The sequence below is a fragment of the Rhyacophila brunnea genome, unplaced genomic scaffold (assembly GCF_057557595.1).
Source record: "Rhyacophila brunnea isolate RB1 unplaced genomic scaffold, BYU_Rbru_1.0 scaffold_6, whole genome shotgun sequence".
NCBI lineage: Eukaryota > Metazoa > Arthropoda > Insecta > Trichoptera > Rhyacophilidae > Rhyacophila > Rhyacophila brunnea.
This window is the reverse complement of record NW_028233276.1, coordinates 18,720,126-18,742,759: the sequence shown is the minus strand read 5'-3', so window position 1 is coordinate 18,742,759 and position 22,634 is coordinate 18,720,126. Positions and strand designations below refer to the sequence as shown.

The 22,634-nt window shown below is 35.9% G+C and overlaps 2 protein-coding genes across 2 annotated transcripts; one reads left to right on the top strand and one right to left on the bottom strand.

Moving 5' to 3' along the window:
- Window positions 1–1,367: 1,367 nt before the first annotated feature.
- On the bottom strand, window positions 1,368–13,667 carry Atu (Another transcription unit). Its single transcript, XM_085957318.1, has 11 exons — window positions 13,559–13,667; window positions 13,382–13,475; window positions 8,790–9,545; window positions 8,483–8,529; window positions 7,981–8,184; window positions 7,001–7,206; window positions 6,411–6,625; window positions 5,955–6,117; window positions 5,586–5,801; window positions 3,895–4,102; window positions 1,368–1,997 (listed from the first exon to the last, which is right to left on the bottom strand). Exons 1-11 carry the CDS (start codon window positions 13,587–13,589, stop codon window positions 1,786–1,788), a joined length of 2,352 nt encoding a protein of 783 aa, XP_085813444.1. The 5' UTR covers window positions 13,590–13,667; the 3' UTR covers window positions 1,368–1,785.
- A 1,129-nt stretch (window positions 13,668–14,796) lies between these two features.
- LOC147065343 (uncharacterized) lies at window positions 14,797–18,291 on the top strand. The gene is made up of 3 exons (XM_085957122.1): window positions 14,797–15,186; window positions 16,072–16,166; window positions 17,051–18,291. Exons 1-3 carry the CDS (start codon window positions 14,850–14,852, stop codon window positions 17,396–17,398), a joined length of 780 nt encoding a protein of 259 aa, XP_085813248.1. The 5' UTR covers window positions 14,797–14,849; the 3' UTR covers window positions 17,399–18,291.
- The last annotated feature ends 4,343 nt before the right edge of the window (window positions 18,292–22,634 follow it).

The window sequence follows — 22,634 nt, the reverse complement described above, 5'->3', positions numbered from 1 at the left end:
TATAATTTATCATGAATATCATGCATATTATTATACATAATGAAAAAATAAACAATATTGACAAAAAAAAATATTGAAAATGTTTAATAATTGTTGGCTCTCATATATTATATTTTATTAAATGCTTAAAAAAGTGTACCAGCTACATGTCTGATTATGAAATGGATTGTTGATAAATTGTATTTAAAATGCAAACCATAAATATATTGAGCCAATGACATACAAATAAAAATTACTTTGTATCATTAACATGAATACATCAATGTGGCAAAGAATTTCTTATCCTATTTTTATCAATGTTTAACCTTTCAAAGTTTAATTGCATACTGTTATCAGAAAAATAATATTATGCAATGATAAAAATAACTATTTTTTATGAAGTGATATGAGTTTTGAATATTATGTAATGTAATTAATTAGATATCTTTTAAGAAAAATCATTATGTGATAAAGAATGTAAAAATAACTACTTAATGAGATATTGGAAATTACACAAATTCTTTGAATTCAATAATTATTGTATTAATGTATTCTTCATTGGAATCAATTTAAAGTAGGATGTTCATTTCTTGTTCAAAATAAAAAAGCACCTTTTTATAAAAGCTTGAAGATTAACCATCATCGGAGTAGTTCTTGTTGCGTGTCATATTTTATGATGCAGGTGTTCATGACTTATTGCTTTGTATCCGGTCCAAAAATTGCCAAGTCCAATTTTTATTATTTCGACCATGTCCAATCGTAATAAGATCATATTGGCCTCCACAGAGTAGAGGTTTGTATTAACAGATTTTGTTTTTACGAAAAATGGATGTCAGCCACTTGTTCAACTTAGTAGGTACATACTCTGACTCATACACAAATTGAAAAACAATATGTGTATTTGCCAGACCCAGGATTCGAACATGGGACCCACAATGTTATAGGTCGACACTTAAACCGCGCGGCCATGCTGTGCATCCGGTCCAAAAAATTTTTATTTGCTTATTTTTAAATGTATACAAATGTGTGAAAATGAATTTAAAAGTATGGAGCAGCCACCTGATCACTGCCAGAGCCGAGTTAACTCCTCAAAGCATGTATGTTGCGTCAGGCCATGGATGAGTTAGCCCGTGCCTTCTTGTAAACGTCTGAAACGGTTCTAAATAAACCTTTCGTGTATATTTTCTAAACAATATTTATCATTTTAGTGTGAAAATATTCACGATAAACTCAAGAAACTTGTTGATTTGGTAAGTTTTCAAAAATATTTATTATTCTGTTCCTATTTACTATTTTTTAAAGGATTTACTTGATTCCAAAAATAGGTGGCCTACAAGTATCCACTTACTAAAAATTGGCTGGCAGTGAAAAGTAAATAAAAAAACACATTTATTCAGAAATTCTATATTTTGTCATTTGAAACATAAAATTAATACATTACCATTACATACTTTACAATCTTAGAATAAATTTAATGATATTTTAGAAGTAGTATGTACAGAATCTTTCTATACTTCTTGGTATGTATGTAGCATATTGTCATATGAGCTGAAAATCAAATGGTATTCATTGAAATACTCAAATATGTCAGATGCAGCGAGCACGAGCGAACATAGTAGAATTCAAATGTCCATTACATTCTACCCAATCTCAAAATACACTGTAAGACTCGTGTCTTTCATATCTACCTATATCCTAATGGATCAACATGACTATGATCATTCAAAATCATCAGCCCTTCAGTCACACTATGAGGTAAGTATTCCCAAATTTAAACACAGTACTAAACAATGTGAACCAATCAAATCAGTCGCTTTCGGAACCACTATGTCTGGAGCCAGCCGGCGATGGAGAGGCGGAAGCCTTTTTGCCTCTCCTGTCGTCATCATCTCCCCCAGAACCTGAGCCTCTCTCGTCTTCAGAGTCATCGAGGGCTTTGGCTCGGTCCAAGCGGCGGGCACGATGCGTCTCCACATCTGAAGCATCCTCATCTGAAGAATAAATCTGACCACCGGCAGCTGTAAAATAATATATTAAAGAGAATTAGTTTCAATTAATTAATCACTGGGAAAGAAAACAATGTTTCAAAGAACCATGATAATTATAAAATCAAATATCTTGTCAATAATCATATATAGAGACCCACTCAATTTGGAGATGTTAGAATCCATAATTTTGATTCCAGTAGGGAAATCAACTGAGAATCACATGGAACAAAAATAAGGAATCCCAGTTTTAGGGTTTGGTTGCGTTTCCAAACCATATATCCTACTAATACATCTAGTATATCGAGGGTTAAAACGACACCTTGTAAGTGACATTTTGCTCAAAATGTATTTTGCATTATTGAATATATTGGTAGAATCGGCATCTACCGACGAATGATGAAAATTCTTAAAAAAATATTTAGCTCATAAAAACATTTGAAATTTTGATATCTCGTAACTGCTATAAAACTAATAATAACATGTAAATGCATAATTTTGTTTGCCGCCAGTCACCTATCACATGAATGTAAGTACTCCTCATACATACATACATTCAATATAGATGACAAAAACATGATTGATTTGTAATATCAAAAACAATACTGTGCAAGCGAGTTTTTTCCCTATCCTGTAAAGTTGTTATTTTGTCACTTACAACGTGTCGTTTCTTAACCCTCGATATATTACAGAATCACATGGCAATGTAAAAAAAACATTAGGTTCAAAACATTGATATACTACTAGATGAGGAGTTCCCATACAAGTGTCATTTTAAAAATGTACCACAAAAGAAGATAATATTACGAATATCGTCTTATAATATTTCCTTGTAGGTATAATGCGTTAAGACCGTTAACATGGATTCCCGAATTTCACCCGTATTGCCTTGGCTGTAAAACTAAATTTGCGTTCTTGGAATAGTGACCCTAAAGCTTCAATTACATTGAGCTTCTTTACGAGCTGTTTGTTGGCGAATTTATAATCTGCCTGTAAAGTCGCCCAGTGTAATCATCGAACAAGCTAACAAGTTCGATGATTACACTGGGCAACTTTACAGGCAGATTATAAATTCGCCAACAAACAGCTCGTAAAGAAGCTCAATGTAATTGAAGCTTAAGGGTGCTGCAACCCAAAGCTTGCAAGCTACCAAAAATTCATGTCTGAGCGGACAGAGCAAGTCGTCATGCGCTGACTATTAGTTAGAGTAAGATGCAAGCTAGATCGCGCTTACTCATAATTATTGCCAGGTCATTTTAGAGATAAATATTAAGTGAGCTTATATTGAGTTAAGTCCGCTGATATTAAAACAGTAAGTTTTAACACTGGCCGAGTCGCTGAAAATCGGGCGTCATTTTAAGAAGCATATGATTCATCCAGTAGTATATCAATGGTTCAAAAAGAAAAAGACATTACTAGAATAACGATAACAACATCATCTAGCTATCGGTGTTATTATGGATACAATATACATACTGTATTTTAATTTCAAAACTTAAAAAGTAAATGTCAAACTATTTTTCCAAGATACTCTTACCACGTGGTGGAGCATATGGACAATTATCACAATTAGTAAGTATTCAACCAAATCAGTAAAAAAAAACAGGTTTATAAAACATTACGTCAAAATATATTAATTAATATTTTTTTGGAACAATTATTGGCTCCAGCATAGGTAAAAGATGATCAAAATGATATTACATAAAAATTTTACAATATTAAAAACCATGAAACCTCCAGGCGGTGATTCAGAATCAAAGGTTCTGGTTCTAAAATATTTAATGGCTTTTAAGGCTTCAGTTCCGGTTCTACTTCGAGCTCTACCACTCATTCTAGTACTTGTATTTGAAATAAAAGAAATAGTTTTGTAGGTAGGATAAACTGTAAGTAAATTTTTCATCCAACATAGAAATAAAAGAAATAGTCTCACGTTTGTGCTGCTGCTGGCCCGATTTGTACTTGTTCTTGATGGCCTGAAGAGAGATGGCGCCCTCGTCGTCGGACCCCTCATCCCCTCCCGCTCTCCTGCCTGCTGCTCCGCCCCCTTCGCCACCGGTCCCGCCCCTCACGCGGCGACCGGGTGCTCGGCCTGTCGAACCTTTCAACCGTATTGACGCACGCAGCTCTTGTTCCTCTTTCTGGAAAATGTATCCAATATTTAGTCGGGTAAATACTTAATCCTTTCAAAGTTGCCATACCTTCGACCTTGTACAGATGGCGCGTGTGCCACCACGCTTTACGCTCGAGTAACAAAAATGTGCTCCGCCCAAATAACGCAGGCAGTCATAATTCATTTTGGAATGGCTATAAATGCCGCGATCTCGAGAGGCTCGCATTCGCTTGTCGCGCGACAGACGTCAGGCCATGAATGCATATGGATGGCTCAATGAGGTCACATGTACCTGGAGAACACGCAACTTGTTACGCACGAGTCAAATCGCGCCATCTGGACAAGGCCTTAAAATAAATCTCTGATCCACATCGATATAATGGCTTATTCAACTTGGTCAATGCAAACATAAAGTCACTCCTCAGTTACAGCGTTACTCATACAAACGAGATGAAACGATTGCGACAATGCTTTGCTATCTTTGTCATGCTATGGGATTCTGCATACATAACTTCTCATTTCGCTCTACCATTCTAGCCATTCGTCCAACCTATTGGGTTGGTCACCTGGAACATGTGAATTTTCCAGATGTGGTATTATAATAACCAACATAAATTGTGATTTTTCAGTTTGATAAACCTATTGTTATAATGGAACTATAATGGAATTATAATGGAACAATTTAACCTTGAACATGCGCAGATAAGATTTCTTCTAGAACCTACCTGATGAATTACACACGGTGAATTTGATTATTATGGTTTTTTTTCACAACTTCACTTATATTAAGCGTATTACATTGCTTTCTCTCGTTCGGCGCCTCTCCGACGATGAATAATTTTTTGTCAAAACTATCGGATTTCATGCTGAGGTGGTATGTTTATAAAAAGATAATTATGTATTAGCTATTTAGTATTTAAGCTGTTTCAATCCTTGTCTTATCATTAAAAATTATGTATATTCACCACATTGATAAATTTGAACTCACCACGACAGTGGTATGCAGGAAAGGGATTTGGAGCGCAGCCCAGCCCGCGGGAGGCAAATTTGCCAATTTAAAATTCTAGATAAAGTATAATGATGGCTTATGGCTTATGTCTTTCCATGCAAGTTTTTGGTTCTAAATACAAGAGTGAAATGTACGCCGGTGTACATTGATAACCCCCTACACCTTGGAAGATCGTCTGCGTACGGGAGTGCGGTCAATATAGCAACAACGGTACAACATATTTTCTTCGACGGTTCCGTGAGCGGGAGGGCCCCGACAGTAGCCACAATATCAGATATACACTATTTAAATTTACACATTCACCAGGAAGTTAATTATATCGTGAACTAATTCATTTGCCGAGACCATTTGTTACCCGCCAGTGGCCTGTCCTAGTTGACCTTGTAATAATTCCAATGGATCAAGCTTTTAAATGTTTACTTTAAGGAACCGTTTTGGACCCAAAGTCTTTTTCTAAACCTGCTTATACACAGCTGTGACAATTATTGCAGTTTTTCCTCACCTTTAGCTGATACTGTCTGTCCTGGTCAGGATCAATGCCGACTTGCGAGAGGATCTTGATTCCTGATGTTTTGGTGGAACGGTCCGCAAGAGACAGCGTCATCTTACGATGGGTGAACGACTCGGTGGAGTGCGGACGGAATGTCAATTTTGTTCTGAATACCGCTTGACCCAGCAAACCTGTGCCTTGTCGGACAAATAGATGGTTGTAGTCCCCCTATAAAAACACCATCAATTAAACATAGATATTGATGTGACCATATTTACTATTCTATTTATAAAAAATAAATTAACACAACTTATAATTCAGTACTGTCTCTTGATGGCAGGTTTTTATAAAACGTAAGTTTTTAAATGGGTAGGTACTTACATGTAGAGGTTGTCGGTAAACGTCGAATATTTCAGATCCTAGATGAAGTGACATGCTTCCGTCAGACCATTTGATGATCCGAGCATTAGATTCTTTTATTGCATCTCCATTTTTGTCAAACTCAGTTCTCCATCTGATCGTGTTTTCTACTTTAAGTTTGAGCCTGAAATAGGTATTGAATTAATCAATTCATATTTTTATTGAGTCACAAATAACAAAAAATTACGAATCTGTGAAATAGTGTAATACAGTCACAAAAGTGTCTACTTAGTCTACAAAGACACACCACCAAAAAATAGCATGTATCAAAACAGCTAAATGACAATTTTATTGGTTATATCAGGTTTTAGTTTGTCTTTCCAAGTGTCCATCTCACAAACAAAATATTGTTAGCCAATATGAGTGCCTGTTTGTTTTTAAAACCCATCATCGTCCATAATAATACAAATAATTTACCTGGCTCTTCCTTCTTCATCCAGCGTTTCTTCCTCATCAATTTCATCCTCATACGTCTCCTTATCGAAGGGGCGTGTTTCAACTGACAAGAAATTGGGCAGCTTCACAAAGTGCAACTCTTTGCCGAGGTCTGTTGTGATTTTAGGAATATCTGCATCGATTCTGGTCTCTGGGATGGGTTCAGCCTCAGGTTCTGGTTCTTTCGCTGCTTCATCCTTGAAGAGATAACATACCATGGTCAAATATTGATCATAAAGCAAGAAATAATCATGATCGATATTCCATATTTTCGAAATGTATGCGAGCTATTAGAAATTAAAATATTTGGATTAAGATCACCAAAAGTATCCTCAATAAATAATAATGATTTCATATTTTGTCACGGATATGGTGATGGATACTATGAGAAATAAATTTTAAGGTAAGTAGGTAATTAAATTAAGAAAAGTTAGTATTCTTCAGTGTGCCACAAACATTTGATAATTTGAATAGTGTGCCTTGACACAAAAAAGGTTTAGAGACACTGGCCTAATACAATTTCAAGGCATTAACAATGAAATTAGTCTGATTTCCTAAATCCTACATCTTACCTCATCTCCACTCCTGCCGCGTCGTTCTTCACTGTCTGATCTTCTGGCGTCTTCGCGGTCTGACAGCTTTTCACTGCCACTATCTCCATCCCGTTCTCTCCTGGGCGAGACAGATCCGTCCCTCTCTCGCCCAGTATCTTTATCTTTTTTGCCTTCATCTTCAGAACTAATGTCGGAGGCATCGCCGAACAGGGCATCAGCAGTCACTATAAACAAATACAAGAATTTATTTTGCACATTATGTATTATGAAATATTGACATTCACAAAACAAATGTAACTTTTTTGCAGTCAGTTAGTCATGTTACGTCAGTGTGTGTCCTGGCTGTGTACGTGGAAGAGAGTTGCAACATTGTTGGCAGTTTTAATTTATGACCATGTTGCATCGAGACAATTTTGTATAATATGCAACCAAACTAATAATAATATAGCCTGACCTGACACTTTCCCATAACTTTATATGTAATATGGTAACGCACGAAAGTGTACTTACATACAAATATAATTTTCTTAATTGTCTAAGTAGTAAGAACTCTTATCATCCTAATTTGTATATATTGTTTCGAAAATTGGATGGTAAAGGCAAGATAAAGACAGAAACTATACCCATTTGAAATGTGGTACAGTAGGCGGTTGATAAGACTTTTGTGTCAGACAAAAAAACTCCACCATAACCAAACTAAACAGACTCTCCATGGTTTGTCTGTGATGCACTTCTTTTGCCTATGTGAGGATGATAATCTTAAAAAAACCTCCAATTTATTTGGTGAAGTCAACAGACGGGGAGGACGAAGAAGAGCTCCTTGCAGGTGGGCGGACAAAACCAAGAATACTATGTGTCCACTGACACAGGCCTTGCAGACTGCTAAATGCTGAAGGGTAGGTAGTTGGCCAACTGCCAAACAATCAATATCACAAGCCTCAGTCATGAGAATCCAACGAAAAACTAGTTAAAAAGATGAATAAAGAAAATAATATTACTTGTGTCAGGCTTTTCTCCAGCAGGCTCATCTTCTGAGTCGGAATCGATCAAATTTTTCTGCTTTTTCTTGCCTTCCGTACTACCAGCATCGCTGCCACTCTCACCACCAGATAATGCGGCTCTTTTCCGTTTTTTGTCAACCTTCTTTGCACCTACATCACTGTCAGAATCTGAGAGAACTGCCATTTTCTTCTTTTTCGGACCTGTAACGATGCAAATAAATTTCAATTCAAATATCAAGACGTATTCAGCGACTATTAACGATAATTGAATTTATTGAAGAAACCCAAGACAATGGCCTGATCATTGATAGTCTTGATACTAATACCACACGGCGCAACTGCCCGGAGGTGGATCGTTCATACATCGCCACCAGCACAATTTATGTCTCCCAACACTTCTCCGTTCAAACAGCTTGGCATCAAAAACTTTCTGGACCCATCGGCCCAGATCCATTCATTGGGCATGATACTAACAAAACATAATATGTTGAAAACTTACTTTTGTTTTCTTCACTATGGTTAGAAGCTGGTGATCCAGATCCCGATCTGTAATATAAATATGTATCAGTAGAATCATTCACATTCCTTCTTTAATCTACTATCTCTAAGCAACGCATGACCTCCAAGCCATACAGGACATTACTTTAATAATTGTTTATTTGTAATGTAAATAGTATATTGTAACAATTGTTAACTTAAAAGTTGTAAAATAATGTTCACAATTGCTAGCTGCAAATATTTAATTGTAAATAGTTCTGCATTTGATTCTATACAACTCAAGTACACTATTATGATTATAACACTACCTGTGTCCATCATCAATCTGCAAATCGGGTGTATTGGATCGGCTATCATGATCCACAACTTTCGGCGGCGGGCTCTTGGATTTAGATTTTCGTGACGCAGGACTGTTGGACTTTGACTTATCACTTATGTGACTTTCTGCTCCTGCTTTGGGAGAGTGCGGCGTCTGTGATCGGGACTTAGGACTGTGCGACCTGGATTTTGAATGGACTGGAGAATGGGATCGGGATTTAGGGGACGGAGACTTGGATTTGGCACTGCCAACTTGAGATTTAGGAGATGAATGTCTGCTAGAATGTTTTTCGCTGTGGCTACCCGATCGAGATCGAGATGTTCGATCTGCAGGACTTTGAGACCTCGATTTGGGGCTACCTTCTGGACTGGCTGATACGGATTTTCTCATCTCAGGACTTCTAGAGCCAGACTTGTGTGACGTTGGACTTCTTGACTGAGATTTATGCGATGCCGGGCTTCTGGAAACTGATTTATGTGAGGCAGGACTTCTAGATGCTGATTTTTGTGAAGCAGGACTTCTAGAAGTAGATTTGTGTGATCTGGGACTCTGTGATGCAGATTTATGTGATGCAGCACTACCAGAATGGTTGGATCCATGTGAAGGTGATCTGGAATGTCTGGATTGAGGAGAGGTTGATCTGGAGTGGTTTGGGGAGTTATTAGCTGAAGAATGTGCCGATTGTGCGGAGGTGTTTGAGCGCTGCGACTCTGCAGGGCTACCCTCTCTGCTACGTGATGGAGACCTTAGAAAAAATTATATAAATTACGTTTTATATAAGGCAGTTACCCTTAAATACCAAACTGAGACTTGTAAATTAAATATTCACGAAGTTAAATGCGGCATAGAGTACTTAATTGGGGAATATAACGCTGTCTAGAAATAAATGTAATAAGACTTGTCTTCTGCGAGACCAGCAATCTCCGAAGTGTGTACGTGTATCCCATATTTTTCCACACTCGAGATCCGTACCCTGTTATACCACACCCGGTAAGTCAGTTCTCATACATTCTTTGGTTCTTGTCGGTTTACACAGTTTACAGGAAGCCAGCGGCAAATAAATTTTGAAAATAGCCGATATACTGGATTATTTGTTAGGTTAGGTTAGGTTTTCATTCTTGAATTTATGAATTTTGACAAAATCGGCTATGACAATTGGCGCGGTTCCCGCCTGGCTTCCTGTAAACCGACTTGTATCCATTTTTCTTATGTTAAGAAACTGGTGATAATATATAAATCCGGATGATCGAAAATGCGGATAATCAAGGTTCTACTGTACCAATAATTCATGTTTTTGTCAAAACGTGGAACTTTCTAGCTAATCGGGATCCGGAGGCCTGCCTGTAGATTAAAGCGATTCCTAGATTTTTTCTTCATTGGTAAAAGATAACTGTGTCATTATAAATGGAATAAGGACACATAGTAGTTTTCTACAAGTCTTACTTATTTAACATTTCTATGAATAATTTTAATATTTCGGAAACCTTCCATACCTAGTTTTATAGGTAATTTTATAGTAAGGTAAATGTACCGGTAGTTGACCTTTTTTCAATAAAATGCCCAAAATAAGAAACGTAGACGCGGGATTGCTCTAAATTGTAAAGTTCAGACAAGTGAAGCCATATGTGGCCAGATTGAGGAACTAACACCTCACCATATGTCATAGGAGCGTCATAGCAGCTATTCGAAAACAACACATCACGCCGTAAGCATTTTATTTTTCATTTCTTAAGTAAATTGTTAAGGATATCAGTGAATGTAAGCATATGGCAATTTAATGTTTTTGACTTCATAATATCAAGTTAATGCATTTTGGGCAGTCATAATATTGAAGTATCGAGATCATTTGTAATTTTTAAGTTATATTTACAAGGAAGCAAGTTCGTGGGGGGGTCAACTACTCAAACTTTTTTTAATACTTTTTCAGTAGTTGACCAGGGAGGTCAACTACTAGATAAATGAAATAAAATTATATCACTTAGTTTTGAACAATTTTTACATTCATAAGTATGGAACGATGATTATTTATTAATTAGAAGTGTCTAGGGTGGTTCTATCCAGTAGATGACCTAGGGGTCAACTTTTTTTTGTATTTTTTCAGCAACGGGTTTGTGTATTTTTTCTTCGAAAAACAAAAATTTCTTGAATTATAGCCCTGAATATATAGCAACTGAATGAAGCAGGCCAACAATAGCCGACAACTTACGAGAAATAGCGATGCGATAAAAAAAATGAAGGGCATCACGGAGGGTTTACTTTGGTCATTATAACGTACTCATATAATTAATAATGTTAGCGTTAGTTTTGCCGCAAATTGATTATCAGCCTACCTCACCATACTTTTTTTATATAACCTGCTGCTTCACCATACTTTCTTATAACCTGCCGCCCCTAGGGGAGCAGGATCTTAGCCAAAAAAGGAAACAAGACAGTGTACCAGCAGGTAAATGCCGACGATAAAGAATGCATAACCGTCATAGAAACAGGGAGTGTCGGTGGGGCTGTCACACCAACGACAGTCCTCTACAAGTACAAAAGAATTCCTCAAGAAATTTCCGAAAGTGTGGACTTTGTCCAAGGAGCCCTCAAGCTGTAACAGTACCAAGAGAATCTGAAAGTGTGCCTTCAATGGTTACATCAGAGGAACGCAAGCGCTATTTAGAGAGAGGACTGCAGTTCCTGAGTAAAAATATTGATGAGGAAAATCTTGAATCATTCCGCAAAAACAACAAACCTGATCAAGATGACAAGTCACTGTTTGCACTGTGGCGAAAAGTAAAAAATGAGTTGGAAAATATCACTCCACCTGAGCCGGTCAGACTCATCGATGAGGCATTGCAAGAAGAGGAATCCGATGATATGATGTCTTTGGCCGCCTGGAATACTATGAATTATTATAATGTTTCATCTCCAATCGCTAGGCTACCTGTGGCTGGTCTAACGACCTGTGATGGTGATTCGTCTCCAATCGCTAGTGCACCTGAGGCTGGTATAAGGATTTGTAATGATACTTCGTCTGCAATCGCCAGTGAACCCGTGGCTGGTCCATCAAATGTTTGTTGTCCATTCAAGAGACATTTTTTCTTCCCCGCTGAAGGGGAAGAAAAATTCAAGAAGAAAGCAAAAAGGAAAAAAACCCCCACCAGTGTTTCCGGTAAACTGTGCCAGGAGTATTTCCTAAACAAAAAGAGGAAGAAAAAAGAAATGGAACGGTTGAAAAAAGAACGAGCTGCAGAGAGGCAAAGAAAGAAAGAACTGAATGAGCAAGCAAAGGAAGAAAAAAATGCGTTTTTCTTCTGAGTCTTCTAACCCAAGTGTTGACATTTCAGACTCAGCGGAGAGTGAATGGCATGAGTCTAGTGATGAAAGCTTTAAGCCTAAAACTCGATGGCTGCCCGTTCTGAAAGGTATTAATGAACATTATATTATAATACTTCCCGGGGAAAATCGTCCATATTTCATCGACGCAAAAGTGCGGGAGACTATGGAAATGGCCAGAGCGACCCGATGTACTTAGCTATGAATGGAAGGCGGTAGTATCCCACATAAATGACCCGACACAAGTAAGCAAAACTCGTAATTGCTCGTAATGTTTATTTAGTTCCGGAATTGGACTTTATTTGGAATATCTAAGGATTTTTATGTTAAGTTTTATTTTGGTAAGTACTGAGCCTATGCGTTACTATGTAGTATGTATGTACTTAGTTGCTAAAAAAAATATATTTTTGTATTTTTACTTTGAAGTAACTAATTTTGCACCTTTTGTTACCCGAACAAAGGTGATGATTGGCTGTCAAACAAAATCCTCTCCTATGTAACTTGTTACTGAACCGCCCATTACTACCAAGTTGATTCACGTAGCTATGGGCTAGAGTGGTCTGACAGGAAGCCCTGAGGCAACTCTGATGACAGATTTGCCATGAAGCCTCCTGATTAGACATGGTCAACTACTGAAAAATAGTGGTCAACTACTGGAACCCCTGATTAGACATGGTCAACTACTGAAAAATATAGTGGTCAACTACTGGAACTTTCAATTTTTTGGATGGTCAACTACTGAAACAGCAACATGGTTTTGTACAGCAAACACAATTTTTTTGTAACAGACCCTTTCTTAATTTTTGTCTTGTCATATTAATTAAGACATTTGATCCATTATGTGTAGACTTGCTTTGCCAACATTCGGTCTAATGCTAAACGTTAATCGTTATTTTTGTTGAATTTTTTTCTTAAGTGGTCAACTACTGGTACGTTTACCTTACTCCATATCGTTTTTGTGATTGAGGTATTTTGAGACCAAAAACCAAACCAAAACCTCTAACACAACCTACTGTAACTCGGTGTTTTATACTACTTCACATCGTTATTGTGATCTTCTAATGTTACAAGTTGACTACAGTTGACAAACAAATTGACTTCTATCTAGTTTGTCATACATTTTTGTAGTCCCACTTAAGTTTGTTTTGGTGCGATATATAGTCCGTATTGTACAAAACCTAAAGAATCGTCTAATAGTAACATCATACGGTGTTATAGTTTAGTACATTGTGAGAAACAGGACACAAAATGTTGATATAATACCTGGATTTTCCACTACCGGAACGAGTAGGGCTCGGACTCCTGCTGCTGCTTCCTTTACTCGAAGCGCTGTCTGACTCCGACCCAGATTCATTCTCTAAAATGTTAATTGTTTAATGTAATAATTTACTTTCTAAAAATTATATATTTACAATAATTAAATATAGTTGTTTTTCTAACCTTCAATTCCATCCGCTTTATGCGGCGCCATGTCAGTATATTTTTATTTCAAACGACAGCAGCCTGACAGATGAAAGCGTAGTTACACAATGTTGCCTTGCCTCGTATTATTAGTCTATGCCTTGTATGGACCATAGACTAAAATTTAATTATGTCCTATCTTTGTGTGGTAGGTAGATTGACTAATTTCAGAGATTTATGTAATTTTTAGCTATATTTGAGGGTTTTACTAAACTAATGAACAAAATCTAATTTATAAAATTAATATTAGTTTATTTGTGTGTTTGTATTGTAAGCGCTGCCATACCGTTCATCCGATTGGGATAAAACTCTGTCAACTTATTGCTTGCACTTGCGTGAAGGTTATAGGCTATATCTTATATTATAAAAATTAATGTCTGTCTGTCTGTCCCGTATGCGTTCCTATACCATTCACCCGATTGTGATGAAACCTTCGTCAGTTGTTGTGGCAACACCCGCGAAGGTTTCTGAATTAGTACAACCATCTTCTTCTTCTTCTATTCGTATGCGTTCCTATAGTTATCATTAATCCGATTGCGATTAAACTTTTGTCAGTGTTGTGCGCACACCTGCGAAGGTTTCTAAATCAGTATTATACAAAATACAAAGTTTGTTGTTTGTTTGTTCCATTCAATTTTGAATTTTTTACTACATATTAATACTATTAATAACGTTTGCATATTTTGGATTCGATTTTACTTAAGTGTTCATTTGTTTGACGTTTACTTCTATATTGCCATATTGTATTACACAGATATTTTAATATTAAAAAATAATAACTTATTATTTTTTTTTAATATTTAAGATAAATGTATCCAAGAAGCGACCCTGTGCGAAGCCGGGTACTTCAGCTTGTGTAATATAAAAATAACCACTTTTAAAAAACGGTCACATCCGAGGTTTTACCAGGATGTTAATATTAGATTTATATTCAGGGAAGGGTAAAGATTTTCTCGAATTGAAAATGTGTTACCTGCGACCCAGCATGGTTCCATCTAATGCCGGCGCTCCATTGGCACGCAAGTCAGACGATTTACAGTCTTCGGACTTTTTTTTCGCGTGGAGCACCCCAGGTCTGCGGACTTTTTAATCCGCAGACCAGGCTCGTTGGATTTCAAACATGTTTGATATTTTACTCGCCGAGCCGCTGAAATTCGTACGTTCACCACGCTTTACCGTCACATTATTTATATCTATGCCGACGGACGACAGCGCCATCATTATTTTACTGTCATTCAAAGTGTTCGGACATCTCACATCGATAACAACAATGGTAGATCTACGAGTGCATTCGAAAAGTTTCTTGGAAGATTTTATTAGTTGTTTTAAAGACAACCCATCGTTGTGGAAGACGACCAGCCCACTATACAAGAATCGTGATGCCAAGTCCTTGGCGTATGCGGAACTTTTGGAGATTTTAATCAAGGTGGAGCCGCAGGCAAGGGTCGACGATGTTAAAAAGAAAATACAGACATTGAGGTCGGGTTACAGAAAGGAGAGAAATAAAGTAAGGACATCATATCGAAGCGGAGCCGGCACAGACGCAGTTTATCTACCCAAACTGTGGTACTATAAAAATTTGGAGTTCTTGAACGACCAAATGGAAGGTACGTAGGAATGCTTTAAAGCTATTTATTATACACGTGCAGATTATGAAATTGTCGTACCTAGCTCTGAAAGTGACATCGCATTAGATTAGCTACTATTAAGCAATTAAAACATACAGCTATGAATCATTTCTAGTCACAATAAAATTTCTTATTCTTTGCCGAGGTAGGTAATAAATAATAATAATATATAGGTACGAGGGAATGCTTTAAAGCTATTTATTATACACGTGCAGACTATGACATTGTCGTATCTCTGAAAGTGACATCGCATTAGATTAGCTACTATTAAGCAATTAAAACATACAGCGATGAATCATTTCTAGTCACAATAAAATTATTTATTCTTTGCTGAGGTAGGTAAGAAATAATAATATATAGGTACGATCATGGCGGTGGAAGCGCGGCTTATTGAGTCGTGGTCGGGTCCCAGGTTCAAATCCTGGGTCTGACAAGTACACATTGAATTTCAATTTGTGTATGAGTCAGAGTATGGACCTAATATGTTGAGCAAGTGGCTGACATCCATTTCTCGTAAAAACAAAATCTGTCAATACAAACCTCCACTCCGTGGAGGTCCATATTATGATCGGACATGGTCGAAAGAAGAAGAAAAGAAATGATCATAAAATCAAAAATCGCTCGAGTTAGGTTCCTTCAGAGACAATCAATAAATCGTCAATCATCAATCAAAATTAATGGTACAGTTTGGTTATGAGGAATACAGCGGAAAACACATTTTGAAAATACCCGATATACTGGATTACACCAATTATACCAATATCAATATTAACCGTATGAAGGAATGGGTACTTAGGGGAGAGATAATAAAAAACAAGTTTGAGTATTATGTTGTATTTTAACAATTTACATTTTGTTTTACAGAATCGAGCTCAATATCCAGCATGGTGGACGATTTGGAAAACATGTCTCCTGATGAGAGTTACTCCAACTCGTTAAACAACGAAGATTGTATTGAGGTAAAACATTTTAACTAAATTGTTACATTGGTTTAATTTATCTATTGCTTATCATACTTTCTTGCCATGTGACAGCCCCGGTAGTATTAAAATATTTTTCGAAATCTCCTCGCGCTTTCTTAGCATTGGCAGTCGAGTTCCGATTAGTCGTTGCTTCCAAAGGCGCTAAGGTGTCCTGTGACCTCAGTCCGAGCTCTATTAAACCTGTCTCAGGATTTTCCCTATCAAGGTCATGAGAAGGAGTATAAGTATGTGTTGATTTGCGACGAAGAAAGTTGTGCAGCACACAGCAAGTTAATACAACTGTATTGATATTTTCAATTTTCATGTTTATTGGAGCTTGAAAAATGCGGAATCTAGCAGCTAAAATGCCAAAAACATTTTCTATAATTCGCCTGGCTCTGCATGTCCGATAATTATATATTCTTTTACTGTGATTTAATTGCCTTTGTGAATACGGCTTTATGAAATCGTTATGTAATGCAAAGGCTTCATCGCCAATATAAACAAATGGCAGTGCATCAGAATTAGCAGTAGGTTTTTTTGGTGCAGGTATTTTTAATCTGCCTTCGTCTAAACGTTTGAAAAAATCAGATTTTCTCAGTACGCCTCCTTCAGAAATACGTCCATTTGTTCCAACATCAACATAAATAAATTCATAATTAGCATTTGCAATCGCCATCAAAACAATGCTGTGGAAATGTTTGTAATTATAAAAGTGGGAGCCGGCGCCTGCAGGTGGCACGATTGCAATGTGTTTCCCATCAACTGCGCCCAGGCAATTTGGAAATTGCCATTTACTATTAAATTCTTCTGCAATCGTCTCCATTTCTTCGTGCGTATCAGGGAACTGCAACAAAAAATAATCAACATTTTATTTACAGATAGAATATTCGCCTTCAACATCCACGTTGTCGACTACTCCAAGGTCGAATCTCAATAGAGCACCAGAACCCCCATCGTTCAAACGAAAAAAATCGAATGATAGCGCCAACAAAGTGTTAGAATTAATCACCGACAAACTAAGCAAGACTGAAGATGAATTTGATGTTTTTGGCAAAATGATGGCCATGAAACTACGATCGATGTCACAGGGACAAAGATTGCTGGCCGAGAAGCTGATGCATGAAGTTGCCTTTATGGGACAAAGTGACAAAATAATGCCAGCAACTACTGTTCATACTCAACCAGTTTATCGTATATTAAGCAAAAATGTACAAAAGCCGGTATAATAAATTAATGTTTTTTGTATGAATAAATATCTTGTAAAAATATTTGTTTTTTTGTTTGTTTTTATGCCTATAAACCTTAGCTTAAGCGATACAACAAATGGTAAGTATTTGAGCTATGTTAGCAAACCTATATTATTATGTGGCCTCATTTAGAAATCAAATTCCATGCTTGCTTTTCGAAGAATATGACTAGTATTACAATACATTCAACAGGAATAATTAAGCAGCTTGCTTACAGCCTATATGGAGAGTCCTGGCTAGGTACAGCATTCTAATGGTCTATTGAATATTTAGCATGTCAACGATGGCCTTATTTGTGACTATATATATACCTATCTCAAATGCATCTTGTCTGCCATTCTTATGATGTTGCCGTCTATGATTTATATAGGTAAAACAATCCACTAAACGTTCACTTTATAAGACCAACCAATGTCTACTTGTTAATGATATATTTGTAAATTTGCCCAACTTTATTAGATGACGTATAATATAATACACACCTTGAAATATTCTCCTTTCAAAACGTCAATGATGACTTGGCAAGTTTCGGGAATTATCTTGCCCAGAGTTTGTCTTCCAATCGCAGTTCTATAATGCAAGTCAGTGAATGTTCCGCCGGCAGCCAAAAATCGCAGGGTTGCACATAATCTATCATGAGGAGAAATAGCTTCCCTCATCATAGTATTTTTTTTTTAATAAATGGGGAGACCAAATTATACAGTTCTGTGTATACATCCTCCGACATTCGCAAATAATTGCGGAAATCGCTCGGTTGCAAACGCAATTCTCGTATTAAATTTGTGTGGGATAATGTCGTTCGTTTCCTTATCCAATGTTTCACCCAGTATTTGTGTACCCTTTGCTTCGTTATTACATTATCTGCCACCCAATAACCCAAAAAACATAAAACGTCGGTATCATTTAACGCCATCACGATTGTCAGATATACGTATATTATCTATGCTGTCAAAGTCGACTGTTTTACTCGTCAAATTAATTATATACTCGTTTCGTTGAACGTCTGTTGGCCAGTAGCAGAACGTAGAAAAATCTGAAGACTTATTGTCGTCGGACTTTTGGCTCGCCAATGGAGCGCTGGCATAACACTGACATAGTTTTGAGATACTGAGCTCCGAAATGTATATGTCAAAGTATAATTTATACATTATTTAGAATCAATTAATGTTTTAAACATGAAATCCATGAATTTGATAAAAAAAAGTTCATCTTCATCTTCAAATGTGTTAATCTTGCCGATTTTTGAATAATAAAATGCCTAATTCTTGTCAAATTTGGGATCACAGAGATTATAAATTTTTTTTTATCGTGAATATTTTACAAACATTATCTCGTCATAAATTATACTTATGGTTTTATAAATGCGTTTAAAAATTAATAAATGTAAAAAATCTTAACACCACTGCACAGTTATGTACCGAAATATGACTATATTCTAAAACATTAGAGCGAGAGGTTTAAAAGAATACTATTTTATGTAACAAAAATACTTTATGCAGTCATCAAATGTTTAAAATAAATATGAGGGATAATAAGGCTTCAAAATTATATAAATAGATTATCTACAACGTTTAAGGAGTGTCCAGGATCATGGTTTGAAAATACAATAAAAACTCAATTTTGACCTACGACGAGCATGTCCCCCCTTATTTCATATTTTATGGCTTCATACTAATTTAAGCATAAAGTTGAGTCCATACTGGTTGAAAATATTATAATAATTTTCTTTTTTTATTATCTATTTAATTTAAAGTATTTTTTCTGTTATATTTTCGTTTTTATTTTATTTTCCATAAAAATTGATAAAAAAATCAATCCCGAAAGTTTCGGATTATGTTTACTAATCCCGGGTTCATAGGTATCGAAAATAGTTCGGTATCCCGGGATTGAAATCGCTAGTAAGATCGAAATGAAGTTTACTGTATTTGGAACATTTTCCACTGACAAAGTTAGTGCATTTGCACAAAACTGTTGGATGGAACCTTATTATTCTCAGGGGTCGTGATATCAAAGGGGATCCTTATACCATCACAGGCACCTAGCGGAAAAATACGAAGCTTGCAACTTGAGACATTTTTTTGATAATTTACAATTTCAACTGTATTAAATAAATATGTAGGTATCTGAAAACATTAAAAAGATTTTTTTTAAGTCAAAGATAAATTTACAATTGTAAAAAAAATTTGAATTTGTTACATATTTATGTCACGGATAACGTTATTATTACATTATATTTATGGTCATATTTATTATTAAAATTTTGTTTATTAATTTTTCAATTTTTGACCGTTTAGATTTTTGATAATTCATCGTTTTAATATTTTTTAAATTTATTTTTAAAAAACATCGATTTTTATAAATTATATGTATAACTTGAAATCCTATTTATTTATTTGCAATAAAAGGTAGGTAGGTATTGCCTTAAAAATATTTCATTGCGATGCGTTTTTTTTTACAAATTTGACAGCTGTAATTCGAAAACAACATGAACATGAACATGAAAAAATATATAGGTACCTACCACTTTCCCTACGACTAATATATTTATTGCTGAGTATGTGTTGGTGATGGAGGGGTTGAAAATGCTTTTTTTGGGTGAATTGAGCGGAATTGCCTTATTAGTAATTAAACTTAAGTAAAAAAACATATTGAGGTAAGAACCTATTTCGTTGACCAAAAAAAGCAATATTAGTCTCAATCTTGTGGGTAAATTTGCTTTGCTCCAATACGGTCCTGTCTGACAAGTTACAACAAACTGTAACATCAAAAAATGAACTCAGTATCAAGTAAGCTTAAAATTTCTGTTTCTTGGCAGCCCTTTTCTTGTTAGCTTCGGTGCTCATCCTCTTTCTGGTTTTATCTGAATCCACAACTTCCATCTCTACATCCATTTTCATGCCTCTTTCTGTTATATGCATTCATTGTTTGATACATTACACTCCTTTTTTAAAACATGATAAAAAGGTACTATTTTTTATGAATTTAATATGTGCTCCTGCCAGAACAAAATTCACGAATTTGTCGACCTTGCAACCATTGATAATACTTACGACCGTCTGGATGTACCTATTCAATGTCACTGTTTGACCTATGCGTTGTGCAGTGAGCATATATTTTGGTACTGTTCGGTTATACGGAATACAGCGGAAGACGCATTTTGAAAATAGCCGATAAACTGGATTATTTATTAGTTTGAGTTAGTGTAGGTTAGGTTAGGTTTGGTTAGGTTAACCTAACAAATAATCCAGTTTATCGGCTATTTTCAAAATGCGTTTTCCGCTGTATTCCGTATAACCGAACGGTACCTATCTTTTTATTCAAGCAGTCACTCCAAAATTATTACCTATTAGGAATATTTGTGTCATCTGCGACGCGCTGTCATCTCTTTTAGACATGCCGCATGGTACTATTGTAGGCAAATATCTATTTCAATTTCACCGTAGTAAGTAATATCATTCCATTCAAGTGGTTTTGTTCGTTCCTGGGGGAGTTTGAATCCGTAGACACCCATCGTGTGTTCGCCTGAATGGTATAACACAAATGTAGAGGAATATGTATACCAGACGTATCTAAGCGCCTGTTTTAGGGAAGAAATTTAAATTTAAATATATTCCTGCGCATTTAAAAATGTTTCAGTAATAGTGATGTAGTGAGACCATCTTCAACAATTCTCGTCAATAATATTCACGTGAGTATTGAAAAACATGGTGTTATTTTTACAGCGCTCTAAATGGAAAATTTTACGAACCGGAGCGCTCGATAATTTTACGAAAATATTGATATATAAATATAAACATGTAAATACTTACACAATTTTATGTACTTATATTTTATAAAAATAACTGTGTTAGATTCTTTGTTATATGGCTTATCTACCGCAGACGAGCAAGTTAATGTTTCCACAAGATGAAGCGACAATTCTAGGAATTTTATGAACCAGAACTGCGCTCCTGTGCGCTCCGGTCCATTTCGAGCCCTGTATTTTTAATAGTATCTATAATTAGTTATACTTAGATAATTATATGCTAACATTTGTAATTAGGTAGAGTTGTGGTTGTGCAGGGTAGTAGTTATGATTGACAGAGCCCCGTTATAATACATATCGAGGCCCAAAAAATCAAAACTATCTAAAAATTACTTTTTATAAATAACAGTTAGGTAGCAATTAGTTGTAGGTATATGTAGGTTCTGACAATTGATAGTCTCAGAATAGTTATAAGTTATAATGTTCGAAAAACCCCGGGCCACCTATCAATTCCGCGGTAAATGCAGTCCTGTGTGGGTAACTTCGAAAACATAGGGAGCAATAGAGGGCAATAACCATTTTTAATGAAACCGCTTCGGATATTGATATATTTCTCTTACGTGAGGGTGAATTTAGGTGGACGTTGTTTTATAAGTTTTTAAGATAGGGTCTATCAAAGTTCACTCTGTGTGCTTCCATCTACTTTTATTTTGTTATTTTATTTCTTTTCTTATTTTATTACTTATTGTACCTATTATTAACTCAAACTTCTCTATATTTTTATTTTTAAAAATTATTAACACTTATTTTATGTCATGTCGTGAACGCTTTGAATTTATAATTTGCTATGTTCATTATATGTAAAATAAATAAATTTGATTTGATAAAAACAAAATTCCATTTCAACATTATTTTATTAATTTCATATTATGAGTGGACAGGTTATATTTGCATTAACTAACAAAATTGCCAATTGACTATATTAATAACATAGTATGTTTGTATTTATTTTATTAAGCAGTTGGTTTTTTAGGGCAGTCTTCTAGTTTAACACATTTTCCGCTAGCTTTGTCTCGTACAGTTGGTTCATTGCAATCACAGCGCGTGTGATCACAAATTGCAGGAAGGGCAGTAGCTATTGGATTGTCACAGGTACGTTCAGTTTTTCCAGGGGTTTCACAATCGGATATGAAAACGGTAGTCCCTGGTGGACAGTCCTCGTCACCTGTAATATATGTTAGCGTCAGATTACTATACAAGCAAGCGCAAGGAGCGTCTATCTACATTCTACGCCACGGTCTCGTACTAACAAAGTTCTTACGATCTTATATTATTATTATTTATGTAAGGCCCGTATCAAACGGAACGCCGGTGTCGCGCTCGTATATAATGTAGGAGACCTTTGTATTCGAATAAAGGGGCCTTTGAATTATGTTTATGAACGCCCCAGAGCTAATTAGTCAACGCATA